Source organism: Moschus berezovskii, chromosome 3, assembly GCF_049115385.1.
Source record: "Moschus berezovskii isolate FMDL1 chromosome 3, NW_MosBer_1.0, whole genome shotgun sequence".
Lineage (NCBI taxonomy): Eukaryota > Metazoa > Chordata > Mammalia > Artiodactyla > Moschidae > Moschus > Moschus berezovskii.
This window is the reverse complement of record NC_142462.1, coordinates 25,948,280-25,961,610: the sequence shown is the minus strand read 5'-3', so window position 1 is coordinate 25,961,610 and position 13,331 is coordinate 25,948,280. Positions and strand designations below refer to the sequence as shown.

The window sequence follows — 13,331 nt, the reverse complement described above, 5'->3', positions numbered from 1 at the left end:
GATTTTCCTAAAATGAATTTATTACTTAAATAATAAAAAATGAAGGAAAAGAAAAGCCTTTGAAAATAAAGTTTTATGTACATAAGTACTTAATAGAGTATTGAACATCTGTCCCTAACTCTAGATCAATAGGTAATTTTGCAAGTTAATCCTTGTACATCATGTCAGAGCCTAACATGAATGCAGTCCTTTCTTAGCAGCAAATCCAACTTTGGAGATTGAACTGTCCTGTCTGTTCCATGTCCTCTCAGAGCTGCTGTCAACAGAGCATTTTTAAAATGCCAGTGAAGCTAGAAATTTTTTCCTAGGACACTAAAATTCTCCCCCCAAAATGTATAATTTATTTTTTACCTTCAACAGTGAAATTACAGAAAGTCTACATTTGCGTGTTTTTGTGATTGCTTTTTATTTTTTAATTAAAATTCTTTTTTAGAAATAAAAAAAAAAATTTATCTTTAATTGAAGGATAATTGCTTTACAGTATTGTATTGGTTTCTGCCAAACAACAACATGAGTGATTACTTTTTATATTTATATTCAGCATACAAAAAAATGCAGAGCTGGGTATCTGTGTGGATATTTTTTCAGGTTACAAACCCAGTTAAGATGAAACCAGCAGCATAGTTTTCCAGGTTTTGATGCATCCCACAGGAAACCCATATTTCTCTTAAAATCAGCAGCATGGTATGGAAAGGTGATTCTGCAGAGTAGAACTGTCAAGATGCAATCTCCCTACTGATTGTAAGTCCCTGAGAAAAGCTGAGATTGGAGGTCTAATTGGTAACATAATGCAACCAGCAGTTTAAAACACGGCAGCGGGTTTGAGGCTTAGGAGCCCAAGCCTTCCTCTTCATGTCCTGCAATGCAGTTCTCTTCCCAAACCGACTAATTTGGTTGACCTGCTCTGAGTCACCAATGAGGGATAAAGCTTTTGTCTTCTGCCTGGAGAGATTAACTATGGTAAAAAGCGAAGTCCAGTACTAGCCACTTTAATTAGATTCCCAAGAGATGAGTTAAAGAGCCCTTTATGACTGCTCACAACAGAATGAAGTGTAATGAAATGTTTGGATTTATTCTGTTAAAAGAGAGCTAACAATAAAAAAGGTCAAGATATAGGAAGATCCCAGCAACCCCATTTAGAGAAGTCGTGCTATTACTCTAATGATTGTCTCTCACTTCTGGCTTTCTTTTAAGGTTATCAGCAAATGGGAAGCTAAAATTACTTGTTAAATGACAAAATAACTTGATAAATATCATCAGTTACTTTCAAAAGCGGTTAATGAAACCTCTCCCTAGGCGAGGTTTCAATGTGCCTTGTCTTTCATCATATATGAATCTACCTTCTCTGTGGAATCCACTATTTTTCTTGAAAGAAAAAAAAATGCATTATATTCCAAAATTGCAACCCATCTCTGAATATCTTTGGCCAATGCTTTAGTTTCTGCATGCTATTTAGGTGTAATTAAATGACTCTCCTTTCAGAGGAAGACACGTAGAGTTTGTATATACAGAGTATACACATAGTGGCTACAATTTAAAAGATGATAATGATACGTGCAAGCAGAGATTTTTAAATCATACTGAAGGGCTCCAACTATTCATGGGAGGCAGAGATCGTCTGTGTGTTTATGTTTGGAGAATTTTATTCATTAAATGCCAAGCTCCCCATCCCCTGCCTCCATGGTGATGTCTTAAGAGAAACCTTGAATCTTATGGGTTGCCATTGTTTGATTGTCCAGATTCCTTCACTGATAGACGTGTTTTCTTCTAGATGCATGCAGAACACAGCAGATGGCCCCTCTGACCATGTAGAGGATTACCTCTGTGACCCAGAAGAGATGCCTCTGGGCTCTCGAGAGTGCAAACTGCCATGTCCTGAGGATTGTGTGGTATCCGAATGGGGTCCGTGGACCCGATGCTCTTTGGTGAGACAATTAATCATTTGTTAATGTAGATTTGCTTAATTCCTTACCACTGAAGCTTTTAAACTACTATTAAGAAAATAAAACTTGGTTACTGAATTAGTTACCAAAGCAAGGCGTGCTGTTGGCTACTTCATTCTTATGAATGTGCCATTTAAAATCAGCAGTGTCTAGACTCATCCCGGCACAGCTTAGCCTCTTGCAAACTTCATACTCCTTCACCATTTCCCTAATCCTAGCACAGAAATGCCTTTAGATTGATTTATGAATACACAGCATATTACAAACTGCAGTGGTGATAATGATTCCCTCCAGGTAAAGAGAAAAAGAATGGGACTCTAGTAAAAGTACCTTCATGGTATCAAGTTGTTATCATCCCTTGCTTTTTGCCCAGTCCATTTTATTTAAATCGTAGGAATAATCTTTCACACCGTGGGGGTGTGGCAGCAGGAGTATTGACACGAAAACTCCAAAGATTCTGGTAAGAAAGGCAGTGGAAAGAAGAATGCTGGGCATCAATGAATCTCTTTCCACGCACTGACTCTGAGCCTCTTTGGACCTGGAAATCCAGATGAGAGTTTCAGATCGCACAAAGCTTCTAGATTTCAGCAGCCCATGGGACACTTCCATGGGCCCTGGGGAGGAGAGTCACTTGAAACAGGACTGGCTGATGATGTAGGAAATTTGGCTTACCCCAGGCACATTTGTAAAGTTGCACACATGTGGCATCAAAAGCATGGGAAAGATATTTAATATATAATTTATTTGCTGAAATATAATATGGGACAGATACATGTTTTCAAGGAGAAATTAATTTTCTGTTCCAGTGTTAACATTATTAAAGATGCTGATTAGCAGCCAACTGAGAGCAGGAGCAAAACAGAGGTGGCATTTGATTTGGATACAGAATGCTGCTGCTGCTGCTGCTGCTAAGTCACTTCAGTCGTGTCCGACTCTGTGTGACCCCATAGACGGAAGCCCACCAGGCTCCCACGTCCCTGGGATTCTCCAGGCAAGAACACTGGAGTGGGTTGCCATTTCCTTCTCCAATGTGTGAAAGTGAAAAGTGAAAGTGAAGTCGCTCAGTCGTGTCCGACCCTTAGCGACCCCACGGACTGCAGCCTACCAGGCTCCTCCATCCATGGGATTTTCTAGGCAAGAGTACTGGAGTGGCTTGCCACTGCCTTCTCCATGGATACAAAATAAACTACAATAAAGAATCAGCTGTTTCACAAGGGTATGAAAATGATTTTGTATTCTAATTTCATAGCATCAGGTTTGAAGTTACTGTTTCTGCTCTTAATAACCAAATGTTTCCAAAACAAGACTGTACCAGTAGGAGAATGGCAGCCAGTTTTTTAAAATTAGTGCTCCCTTATATTTGTATGCATGTATGTGTGCACATTAGGAAAATATTAATAGCTGTTTTTCCATGGACAGAGGAGCCTGGTGGGCTGCAGGCCATGGCGTCACAGAGTTGAGCACAACTGATCCACTAACACACACACATACATACAACCTTAATTTTTCAGGTCCAAGAAAATAGATTATAAGTTCTGTGACCCACAGTAAAATTTGTGACCTACAGTAATTAGTATGAGCATATATTTTTGTGTATGGATGATGTGATGTATCTATTAATATTTGACTATTTTTTATCCCAGTTCTATTGAGAGATAATCAACAGACATGTTTAAGGCATACAGCATGGTGGTTTGATTTACATATGTTGTGAAACAATTACATTAGTTTCAGCTAGCATCCATCTTCCCAAATAGGTATGATAAAAAGAAGAAAAGAATAAAGGAGGAGAAAATGTTCTGCTTGTGATGAGAACTGTTAAGATTAACTCTGTTAGCAACTTTGCTGTATAACATACAGCAGTGTCAGGTGCAGTCATCATGCTGAACTTGATGCAGTTCAAGTAGTGGGGATGTATCCCTACTCCTTACTGTCTTATAACTGGAAATTTGTACCTTTGACCACTTTCCTCCAGCTCTCCCTCTCCCCTACCCCTACTTCTGTTAACTGTGAGTCTGATCTTTTTCTATGAGTTTTGGGTTGTTTTAGATGCCACATGTAAGTGAGAGCATACGGTATTTGTCTTTGTCTGACACGTCACTTAGCATAATGCCTTTGAGGTCCATCCATGTTGTCACAAATTGTAGACGTCCTCGTTTTTAATGGCTGATAATATTCCGTTGTATAATTTTACTACAGCTTATTTATCCATCGATGGACATTTTGGTTTTTTTCTGTACCTTGGTTATTGTAAATAATGCTTCAGTAAACATAGAGGAGCAGATATATCTTCAGGTTAGACACATAGACTCTTAAGTATTGTCAACTGAAGAAAAAGACACAACCTGGAAGTTGCCAGTTAAGTTTCATTTGGAGATCTTACTGAGGACAATGGCCTGGGAGACAGCCTTTTAGACAGCTCTGAGGGACTGCTCCAAAGAGGTAGAGGACGAGCCTGAATAAGCATGAGTTTTTTGCTGGAAAAAAAACACGTAGTCAAATATCAAGAGTACTGCTAATCAGTGAAACAGAAATCTCTAGTTAATGATTTTAGTGCTTTCCTGTGTATAGGAATATGCAGGACTCTGGGCTCATTGAAATTATGCCTTAGACATGTATCTTAACCATCTCAGGTCAGTATCCAAAGCATAGAACGGTGCCTCTTTTTCTCGATCCTTTTAGCCTTAGGGCACATCGCTTGCAGCAACGGCAGTGGTTGGTAATGGTTTGGTCCTTGTGGAACCAGGACAGTGGGACCCTTCCCTGTCTGCTGGAATGGCAGGCAGCATTCCCTGTCCACAGCATCTTAGAGCCAGATGGCACATCAGAAACTCATCTAACACCTGGACTTACAGATGAGATGGTTGAAGTTAGCCAGTGGCCCAAAGGTTCTAACTCTTGCTCCAGTGCTTGCCTTAATACATTTGCTCTTGTGTGGCCAAGTATTCACCTTTCTGAGGAGTTATGTTATGCTCTGTCAGCCTTGCAATCAAAGCAGTTTCCGGCAAAGGTCAGCTGATCCCATCAGACAACCAGCTGAGGAAGGAAGAGCCTGCCCTGACACTGTGGAGAAGGAGCCCTGCAACCTAAACAAAAACTGCTTCCACTATGATTATAATGTAACAGGTACGTGAGTGGTCTTCACCTCATAAAGGCCGTATTCCATGTCTGTCAGCTTAGCAGCATTCCCAGAAGTATGGTTCACCTCCATCCACGTGTCTTTTGGACATGCTACTTGGTGGTTTAGTCACTAAGTCGTGGCTGACTCTTGTGACCCCATGGACCCCACCAGGCTCCTCTGTCCATGGGATTTTCCAGGCAAGAATCCTGGAGTGGGCTGCCATTTCCTTCTCCAGGTGATCTTCCCAACCCAGGGATCGAACCCACGTCTCCTGCATTACAGGCAGATTCTTTACTGCCTGAGTCACCAGGAAAGCCATACACACTGCTTACTCTCCCAGCAGTAATTCTGTATTAAATGAAATAAATATTTGTCTGTCTTATTTTTAATAAACATCAAGAGGGAATGAAAATATCACACAAACATTAGCTCTTAAGGGAGATTGTGAATAGTCTAAAGGTTCCTATGTAAGACATACTCCCACTTTCAGAAGGTGGAAATAAACATCTTTCCCATGGATATCAGTTTATTGAAAGATGTCTTTCTTCTTCAGAATATGTTTAATCATTATGAGTACTGGGACAGCAGTTCTTTGTGTGGGGGCAGTTCATATGCATGATTAGTCTGATGTAAAAAGCATTAGCAATCTTAACCTTCCAAATAGTGTATAAAGAGATTTTTTGTCTAATGTTATCAAAGGTATAGGTAAAAAAAGATGATTTTTTTTTAGAAGAAAAAAAGGCTTATCATAAATCCTGTTTTTACCCAAACCCTCGTCTCATATGTCATCAAGGCATATACTCTAGGAAGGAAGAGGTTTTTTTGGCTTATATGACTTGGGGCAACACTGAAGCTTATTTTGGAATTTTCCCCCGTGTAATTTTCATGCTGAAATAAACCCCAGAAACTGTACTATGACACATAGCAGTCAGCTTGATTTTTTGTTTCTTTTGGTTGTTCTCTTCAATTTGCTTTCATGACACAATGAAATCACAGTTCTCTGGGACAGGCTACATTACCCTGGGAAGAAAGATAAAAGAATTACCTTGCCAAAGATACTTAATAAGAGAAATAAATATGGCCAAGCTGGTTTTGAAATAAATAATACATTTTACAATATTCTAAGTATGGACAGCAAGTGAAATAGTTTTATTTGGGTATAACTACACAAAATGCCAACCATTAAAATTATGATTATTTTGCTAAAACAAAAATGTTGACATTTGCATTTTTACTTTCATTAGGATAAACAGTTTCTAAGTGACATTTCACCTGCAGGCCACAGCCATTTTTTACAGCATCACCAAAAGACTAGCCATCAAGATGGTCAAGGAGACAGCTGCCTCAGGAATAATCCCTGTAGCTGTGTGCAGCCCCAGCAATTCCATTTGACTCCTGATACATTCAAAGCTGGGACCCATATGCTCTGCATGTGGGATGATTGATGGTGGGGCTTAGGAAGCAGTTGTGAATTAAATATGGGATTCAGGTCATCCGAGTTTCATTTGAAATCTGTTCCATACATAGCCTTCTGTTCTGATGTGCTCCTTCCCTTTCAGACTGGAGCACGTGCCAGCTGAGCGAGAAGGCAGTATGTGGCAATGGCATTAAAACAAGGATGTTGGATTGTGTTCGAAGTGACGGCAAGTCGGTTAACCTGAAATACTGTGAAGAGGTGAGGGGAATCTGTGCTACATCTTTGTGAGTAAATTCTTCCTGAGTAGTCTCAGTTCATGCTGAGCCAAGTGACCGGTGCTTTATGCAGCTCTTTGCCAGCAGATGTTTTCTGCTAAACACGTTCTTGAAAAGAGACTCTTAACAGCACTACTGATTTCTACACATAATTTCCTGTATTTTGTTCGGCTGGGAGCCCAAAGGTATGCTAATTAGCCCATTCCGAAAGAAATGCTTGGGTAACAATAAGTAATCAAGGTGAATAAAGGCAATAAATCTTAATCAGACTGCTCATCATCTTTTGTAATTTCCTATGAATTTTGTGTTGCCTGGGACACCTGCCAAGAGCCGTCATTTATTCTCTGTTGCAAAACATTGATCACATGTGGTTTGGTAACAGATTTTGATATTAGGATCGAATACCCAGCTGTGAAAGTCTGAGTCAGGTCTGGGTAAGAGAGACCTTGAAATCCAAACAAAGGAATGGAGACAACCATTAGTATCTTTCGGGTACAGAGAATGTAACTGTTAATTCTCCAGTTTACAAAAGTAATGTTATCTTTTCTAATATGATCTTATGAAATGTGAGAAAATGTAGTCCTAATTTTCATGAAGCTGTACTTCAGGTTACAATTATTTTGCCTTATTTCCAAACGAAAAGGGTACTCATCTTCCTGACAGGTTTTGACTCCTTCTGAACTAAGGCCCACTGGGTTCAACATGAACCAAAACAAGCTAGATCCTCTGTAGACCTGGAACATCCAGGGAGGGACTTGTAACCTCAGGGCTCAGTGGACATGTGACCACAATCTCTGCCATAAGCCTGTGGTAAATTATTCCAAATCTTAAGGGAAAACTCAAGATGGAAATATTTTAATCCATTTGACATCTTTGATATTATCATATAGACCTAATTTAACTTTCTATATATCTGTCCATAGGAACGGAGCTCCCAAATGCACTGAAAACTAGTTAATAAATTCCTCTATCTTACAACATAATTCAGTCAATTATGGCCTTAGCTTTAATCAGAAATTTCATACCTGAATCAATTTGGCTTTGAAACTAATAACATCGAAGTAATGTGACCACTATAAAAATACAAAAATAACATTATTAGTGAACATTATTTTTATAGTTATACACACAGGCTGGAAAGCATCCTGTGATCTGCCTCTCACATGCATCTTTTTTGTTGTTTTTGCAAATGCACATGCAAATGCCCTTCTAGGCCAGAATAAAATAACAATGAATAGCTCTGAGAGCTTTCAGAAAGCTTAACCCAAATCATACAAGTTGCTGCTGTTGTGTCACTAAGTTGTGTCCGACTCTCTTACATAATCACATAAGACCAGTATTTAAGTATCTCATATGACTCCAGGAAAAAGATATAAATAAGGCCTTTTATTTCTTAAAAGAAATGTGAGTAAAAGTCTGAGAAATAATTTTCGTTATCCAGAAGGCTGGATAAATTTACCTTTATGTACAAATATTATCATGTTTGAATACTATGATGACAATTAGGGATTCAAATCATAACATTTCTGCACACACTGTTTTCAGGGAGAACAGTGCCCCTCTCGCAGGAATCGGATTAAGCAATTCATATCCCATTTTATCCACCCTATGGAAGCAGTAGAATTAAATAGTAGCCCTGAGCAAAGCTGGCTGTCTTTTCTAACAATGGATCGGTTGCCTACCTACTAATACATGTGCAAACCCTTCATTCAGTGCAGCAGCAGCAGCAGCTAACTCTTGCTGTTCCTCTAACAGCCAAAAAAGAAAGATGGCACTACTCTCCAACAAAGAGGAAAATTAGGGTTAAACCCATCCAGCATTTATATAGCACTTCTGTCTTTGATGTTTCTCAGACATTAATTTACCTGATACCTAATGATTTGGTTTCTCCTTTCCTATTCTTTGATCCCTGAACATATGTTTAGATAAACGATAGATTAGATAGATGATAGTGGAGAAAAGAAGATACAATAAATTTAAGAAACACTACATTGTAAAGCAACTGTACTCCAATAAAAATGAAGTAATAAAAAAAATTAAGAGAGTAAGTAGTACAGGGTTAAAATATCTTACTGTTAGATACCCCAAAATGTCTGTAAACAGACATCCTTTTTAATCCCCTAGTGAAATAAATAAGCCAATAGTAATTGAATACTGTGATTCAAACCTTTACTCCATGAAACCATCATGTACCTTAAAAGCAAAACATGTTTTATCATATCACCTTAAGATTTCTATCTCTAATCTCTGGTGACTTCAAGTGATTTTATGAGACTTAAGTGATATGGTAAAAGTTTTCATACCAAATGCTGAGCTTTGTCGAGTATTCCTGGTGGAGAATATAATGGGAACGCCTGCTGAGGGCTCTGCTGCACAGACCACCGGTCTGATCCTCTCCCAGTGCGTAACTTGGGGCCAGGAGCGCTACCTGAACCACAGCATAACATTTCAGAGCATTTTTCTTTGCATTTTCTGCTGTATAGACACTGTAAGCTTATCTTTCATGTAGAAATAAAAAAGGTCTTAAATATCCCCAAGGATTACCAATTTTAAAAATTGCACTTTCCTAACCTGCAGCCATGAAATTAAAAGACACTGTTACACCTTGGAAGGAAAGTTATGACCAACCTTGATAGTATATTAAAAAGCAAAGACATCACTTTGCCAACAAAGGTCCGTCTAGTCAAGGCTATGGTTTTTCCCGTGGTCATGTATGGATGTGAGAGTTGGACTGTGAAGAAAGCTGATCGCCGAAGAATTAATGCTTTTGAACTGTGGTGTTGGAGAAGACTCTTGAGAGTCCCTTGCACTGCAAGGAGATCCAACCAGTCTATTCTAAAGGAGATCAATCGTGGGTGTTCATTGGAAGGACTGATGCTAAAGCTGAAACTCCAATACTTTGGCCACCTCATGCGACGAGTTGACTCACTGGAAAAGACTCTGATGCTGAGAAAGGTTGGGGGCGGGAGGAGAAGGGGACGACAGAGAATGAGATGGCTGGATGGCATCGCCAACTCTGTGGACATGAGTTTGAGTGAACTCCGGGAGTTGGTGATGGACAGGGAGGCCTGGCGTGCTGTGATTCATGGGGTCGCGGAGAGTCGGGCACAACTGAGCGACTGAACTGAACTGAACTGAACCTGATCTTAATTTTTTTTCTCTCAGTGCTACTTTGCACCTTAGACTTTGAACATGCATGCATACATAGTGGATAAAATCTCTTCCTGTATTATAAAGGTGGAACACTTAAACAATGCAACTGAATGCAATAAAATACACATTATTATGTGATAAGAGGCTAATGCCAAAATAACAATTACACCACCGTGGGCTGCTGAGTTTTAAAAGAGAAAATCTCTGTAAAAAATTAATAAATATATATAAAGTATTTGTAATGAAAATTCTAAAGGCCCACTCCTCCTTTTGAGAGAGGTAGCTTATTCAAAACTGTTCAATATTATGTTAGTACATTATATTTGGGGGTTTGAGTGGCAACTGGTCTTTAACTTTTCTCCTTTGCTTTTCAGTTTGACATCCACATGTAAAAATAATATCCCCCAAATGCAATTATATGTCTGTATATTGATGATAGTCTGGGTGTTTAATAGAAAATATTTGTGCTTACACCTATTTATTCCTCCTTTAGAGACGTTCAACCAATATGGAGATTAAATCTTCCTTTTTTCAATTTTTGTTTAAAAAGGTCAATAATATATAAGTATATTACATACATTTGCTCCTCCATTCATCCTGTCCCTTTGCCCACCTCTCCTGGAGTGAACCAGTTTATATTTTTAATAGTTTGGGTCTTTGTCCTGCAGACATGTTTTTACTTTATTATGCATCTTGCTGATTCTTCCTTTCCTCCCCTCCCCTCTCCTGTCTTGCCCTTCCTCCTTCCCTCCTTCCTTCACGTGGTCACGCCTTGGCATCAGTACAAACAAATCTACCTCTGTCCTTTCAGCTTGGCTTGGAGAAGACCTGGCAGATGAACACGTCCTGCGTGGTGGAATGTCCTGTGAACTGTCAGCTTTCTGACTGGTCTTCGTGGTCAGAATGTTCTCAAACATGTGGCCTCACAGGTTTGTTTGTGCTTTATTTGGCATTCGATTAATGGTCAAGGAGAACAATATACAATGTCCCTCTTACTTTAAGTCATATCAGACAATCTTCAGAAAGGTTGAATCGGGGTATATTTCTTTCCAAAACATCTAAACCTTTCTTGTTCCTCAAATCTCAGGAGAAATGTCTTTGACCCCTTCTCCGAGAAAGATACATGCTTGATAATATAGCATATTACTAACACTGCATCACGTTGTATCTTTTAAGGAAAAATGATCCGAAGACGAACAGTGACCCAACCTTTTCAAGGTGATGGAAGACCATGCCCTGCCTTGATGGAACAGTCCAAGCCTTGCCCAGTGAAGCCCTGTTATCAGTGGCGATATGGCCCATGGTCTGCATGCCAAGTGCAGGTAATCAGTCTCAAGAAGTGGTATAGAAATGTGTATTCTTTATCTGCAGAGACTTGGTTTCAGAAGTCTCTCTCAGAGCTTACAGATGGCATGTTTCTTGTTAAAGATTTTAGTACTTTGCCATTTCATAGCTGTTTAATTAGTTTTGATAATAAGCACTTCCTGTCCCATATTTTAAAACCATTTGGAGACTGATCCATTTTAATGAAAATTTATTTGCCTGTCTTTGGCTAGAAAACAAATAAATTGTTCATTGTATACTTTATAGCTAGTGCCCTACAGGACTTCTTCCCTAGGGTTTCAGATGCTCCTTAAACTGCTCATAAATCATAATCAGTGGTGCAGAGATGACTGTTGAGCGATAAGCTAACTAATGAATTATTTTCTTTCCTGATTAGTCATCTCTTCCTCCATTTCAGGATGCACAGTGTGGTGAAGGGACCAGAATAAGGAATATTTCTTGTGTAGTGAGTGATGGGTCAGCTGACGATTTCAGCAAAGTGGTGGATGAAGAATTCTGCACTGACATTGAACCCACTATAGATGGTAATAAAAAAGTGGTTCTTGAAGAAACCTGCACCCAGCCATGCCCAGGTAACAACAGCAAAACAGAGTTCATACTTTTGGCCATTCCTTACCAGGACCATGGTGAAGGGGTGCATGTGTAAGCCCAAGGTAGGAGATGTCAACAGTCTTCTCATCCAGTAATAGCTGTGCAAACAGCTAGCGGCTGCAGTGTGGATGAAGCGGGCACTGCCTCCTTATTGCCAGCCAGGGGTGAAGTCCAGTTCCATGTAAGCCTCTATTGACACTCACCGCCTTAGAGTTTTAACATCTGCAAAGAATGGTAGAACATATCTGTATTCAGGATTTTCAGAAAGAGAGAATGGAGAATGAGAGGCAGGTGGTGTTTATACACGTAAGGCATAGAGAAGGATTTAAGTCATAATGAAAGCTTCTTGTGGGTCCTGGGTACAGTGCACAACAAATTCACACCTAGATACGCTGTAGTGAAAACATAAAATGTAGGAAAATAGAGAATTTATGATGCATTCAGAAAGAAAAAAGCAGATAACCCACAACTGGAAGACAATCAGAATTATAACATATCGTCTTAGTTAGATAGAAGCCAAAAGATAATGGAATATATTCATAGCATGATACAAGATAATCAACAACCTAAAATTCTACTGCCAGCTAAATTATCATTCAAGAGTAAGAAAAAATAATGCTATGTGAGGAAACTTTCGAAGAAATCATTGTGGCTCAATGTTGGACACAAGAGTGCAAGCAAGTAAAATGTGGAAGGCAAATGCTGTGTATCAAGTGGTGTAGAAATAATTAACAGGAAGTGATATGTTAATGATGAGGAATTTGAGCTTCATGCAGAACACCCAAAGGCAGATTGTCAAGCATGACCTTGGGCCTTAAGATCAAGGGGCAGCAATATATTTGTGGGCTAGAAAAGAACAAGACTGAGTGTGAATTATCTATCTTTTTACATTTAATTGCTATTTTATATTGGAGTATAATTGAGTTACAATAATGTGTTAAGTATCAGGTGTAAAGCCAAGTGATTCAGTTATGTGCATACACACTTTCAGATACTTTTCCCATATAGATTATTTGAAAATGATGAGTAGATTTCCCTGTGTTATAGGGGAATTGGTCCTTGTTAACTGACTATTTTATAGATAGTAGTGTATATGTGTTAATCTCAAACTCCTAATTTATCCCTCCCTCTCACCTTTTTCTTTTGATAACCACAAGTTTATTTTTGAAGTTAATGAGTCCATGTTTTAGAAATAAGTTCATTTGTGTTATTTTTTTAGATTCCACATATAAATGATAGCATGTGATATTTGTCTTTCTCTGTCAGACTGACTTCATTTAGTACAGTAATCTCCAGGTCCCTCCATGTTGCTGCAAACGGCGTTATTTCATCCTGTTTTATAGCTGAGCAGCATTCTGTTGTATGTATGTGCGTGTTTTTTGCGCCTTCCTCTCTTCCGTGTCTTGGCTGTTGTAAACAGTGAACTTTGGGGTAGGTGTGTCTTTTCCAGTCACTTTTCTCTGGATACAGGCCCAAGAGTGGGATTT

The 13,331-nt window shown here is 39.1% G+C and overlaps 1 protein-coding gene across 1 annotated transcript in view; it reads left to right on the top strand.

The window, feature by feature from the left end:
* Window positions 1–13,331, top strand: part of THSD7A (thrombospondin type 1 domain containing 7A) — a 504,524-nt gene that overhangs the window by 463,569 nt on the left and 27,624 nt on the right. Inside the window, exons 16-21 of the mRNA XM_055420502.2 lie at window positions 1,772–1,925; window positions 4,925–5,069; window positions 6,624–6,739; window positions 10,721–10,838; window positions 11,086–11,231; window positions 11,651–11,825. Coding sequence (XP_055276477.2) covers window positions 1,772–1,925; window positions 4,925–5,069; window positions 6,624–6,739; window positions 10,721–10,838; window positions 11,086–11,231; window positions 11,651–11,825 — 854 coding nt within the window. The remainder of the gene's footprint in view (window positions 1–1,771; window positions 1,926–4,924; window positions 5,070–6,623; window positions 6,740–10,720; window positions 10,839–11,085; window positions 11,232–11,650; window positions 11,826–13,331) is intronic.